The sequence below is a fragment of the Thrips palmi genome, unplaced genomic scaffold (genome assembly GCF_012932325.1).
Source record: "Thrips palmi isolate BJ-2018 unplaced genomic scaffold, TpBJ-2018v1 HiC_scaffold_4, whole genome shotgun sequence".
Lineage (NCBI taxonomy): Eukaryota > Metazoa > Arthropoda > Insecta > Thysanoptera > Thripidae > Thrips > Thrips palmi.
In genome coordinates, this window is record NW_023144631.1 from 6,941,698 (window position 1) to 6,944,292 (window position 2,595).

At 63.2% G+C, this 2,595-nt stretch overlaps 1 protein-coding gene across 1 annotated transcript; it reads left to right on the plus strand.

Annotated features, from left to right (window-relative positions):
- Positions 1-1,264: 1,264 nt before the first annotated feature.
- LOC117649573 lies at positions 1,265-2,183 on the plus strand. Its single transcript, XM_034392461.1, has 4 exons — positions 1,265-1,448; positions 1,625-1,717; positions 1,790-1,902; positions 1,990-2,183. The coding sequence occupies exons 1-4, from the start codon at positions 1,265-1,267 to the stop codon at positions 2,125-2,127; spliced, it is 528 nt and encodes a 175-aa protein (XP_034248352.1). The 3' UTR covers positions 2,128-2,183.
- The last annotated feature ends 412 nt before the right edge of the window (positions 2,184-2,595 follow it).

The following is a 2,595-nucleotide window of genomic DNA, read 5'->3' on the forward strand; positions in this document are numbered from 1 at the left end:
GTCGCAACGAACCAGACCTCGATCGTGTGCCGTGTAACCCAGGGATTCCCCGATCGAATCCCATTTGAAACATTTTTGGCTGACCAATGTCAATTTGTCGAACGAATACAACTACAACACTTGGCGCTGGGCGAGCGACGAGCCTGTTCGATGCGGGGGTGAGTGAGAACGGGAGCCAGTGCGTGGGTGGGGGTGGGGGCGGGGTGGGGGCGGGGTGGGGGCGGCGCCGACCGACCCGGTCGGGTCGGGGCGGCCTGGAGGCCTGGCGTGGCCCGGCGGTATGATTGGGTGGGTAGCCATTGGCGAGTGCCGTCGGTCACGCGAGCGGCAGGCGGGGCGGGGCGGGGCCGTGGGAGTGGAGGGGAAGGGAAGGGCCTCCGCGACGAGGACGAGGCATGCCGAGCAGGCCCTGCAGGCCCTGCAGGGCTGGCAGGGCTGGCAGGCGAGGACGACGGGGTGTCAGGTGCCGACTGGCACGGTCAGCGCGGCCCCTGCCCGGCCCCGGCCCCGGCACCCCCTCCCCCCGGCGCCGACCTGGAAATAAAGGATGGTGACGTCACCGGCCGGTTTATCCTGTATTTAAGACGGCACGCGACCGCACCAGAAATGTCTGCCGTATTTCATTCCCCCCCCCCTCTCCCTCCCCGCGGAGCCGCGGCACCAAATAAATCAAAGGCGGTCGTCGTCGGTCTGCCTCTGGCCGACGTGCGGCAAGACTGCGCCCCTGCGTCGCGTCGTCGCGTCGTCGCGGCGCGGGGGATGCGTTGTTGGCAAGGTGTGTGTAGCGCCCGCGGGGTAGGCAACCCAACGTGCCGTTCCAACGTGCCGTTGGTTGGGTTGCCTAGCCGTCGATTCACAGGAGCGCACCGCCTCGTTCTCGCGAGGAGGGTGGTGACTGTGACGCCTCCGGCTAATTTTTGTTGCCTGAGCAGAACCTAGATAGTGTAATTTTCGATTTATTTGACGTAAGTCGAAAAGAATATGTCGACGTAGGTTTCGATCAGTTTTGCGTTTTGTTAAGGCGGGCATGAAAAAGTACGTGGTCTACATAATACGCAGTGGCCCTCCACAGTCTGACTTTGTGTGGCCGGTGCTCCCTAAGTATGCACGGTCAACGCGTTTCCATCCTATTCACGCTGCAAATGACCGTAAATTCTCCGTGATTGCAGGTTGTGGACTTCTAGCGGCTGGCCCGTGACGATGTCCAGCAGTCCGGTGCCCTCGCACCGACTGTTCGCCCGCCAGTCACTGGCACCAGTTCGCCATGACGCCCACGGTCTTGGTGGCGGTGGCGCTGCTGCTGCGGGCGGCGCCGAGCCTGGCCGCGTCCTACGACGACCTGGCCCAGATCGTGGCGCCGACGGTGACGTGCATGGGGGCGCGGTGCGTGGCGCGCGTCATCATGCCCATCCGGGACCAGGGCCGCAACAAGGACGTCCTCAACGACAGTAAGTCCTGTCTCTCGCACTCACCGGCAGTTCGAAGGAGAAAGCAAGGACTGAGAGCTATAGACAGAACGTGACGTCATAAGTGAACAACCCCTTCGCGAGTTCGCATCACGCCGCAGTACTCATGTCCATGGGCGTCGCAAATCAATAATCAACCATTATTCCAACTTCCGCAGTCGAAATCAAGACGGAGTTCGAAGAGTACGACATGGCGCTCCACTTCACGGGCACCTTGAACCGGGAGAAGATCTTCGATGTCGAAATCTCAGGTGCGTTGTCCAGTCTTTCGTTGCGACTCTGTCGAGAATGGAAGTGACCCGGATTCCGATTTCCACCGGCAGGCGAGAACCCCACGGCGGCGTGCCACTCGATGGGCGACCAGGGCGAGGACCAGCCGCCGCTGATGCTGTGCATGAGCTTCGGGGACATCAACTCGGTCGGCAACTCGCTGCAGGTGGGTGGAGCAATGCCGCTCCGTGCGGTGATGCTTCAATGATTGCACTCCTCCACGTCTGACATTGTTCTAAACATTGTCCCCTAGGCGTGCGCCACCGTGGGCGGCGGCAAGATCAACAACCCCCCGACCGTGGTGTCGCAGCTGGGGTGCTTCCTGGCGGACACGCAGACCAGCTCCATGGAGCACGCCATCCAGCCAAGGCGTCGCGCGATGCCGTCGTAGGACCTGAAGTGTACAGTGTTGCAATTGTGGACCGCAATAAATAGTGTGCCACTCCGCTTCTTTGTTTCATTTCTGTCCTTGTCATCGTCATCACTGTTTCCGAGAGTCGTTTTCATCGCTCTGTCTGTCGCGCACCTCTACGGGACGCCCCATGAGTGCGAGAGAGACAGAGCGACGAAAACGACTCGGCATCAGTCTTCAGGGTTGCGGCGCCGGCGGTCGGGAGGGCAGGACGTGCAGGACAGGGGCAGACTAGGCCGGCCGAGGGCGAGGGCGGCCCCGGCATGACGTGCTGCACGAGGATGGGGCTAGCGCGGCCCGGCGCGGCCCGGGGCGCCGCGGCCCGCGGCACCGTCACCGGCCAGTACGGCCAGGGTAGGGCAGGCCGGGGATCGGACGGGGTTGGACGGAGGCTAGGGCGGGGCGGGGCGGAGCGGCGGGGCCTGCTACCCTGCACGACCACCACGG

Bases quoted from the DNA above. Each gene is read 5' to 3' on its own strand.
- LOC117649573 (XM_034392461.1), top strand. From the start codon at position 1,265: ATGACGCCCACGGTCTTGGTGGCGGTGGCGCTGCTGCTGCGGGCGGCG. The intron at 1,449-1,624 runs GTAAGTCCTGTC...CAACTTCCGCAG, and splicing joins CAAGGACGTCCTCAACGACA to TCGAAATCAAGACGGAGTTC. The intron at 1,903-1,989 runs GTGGGTGGAGCA...ATTGTCCCCTAG, and splicing joins CGGTCGGCAACTCGCTGCAG to GCGTGCGCCACCGTGGGCGG.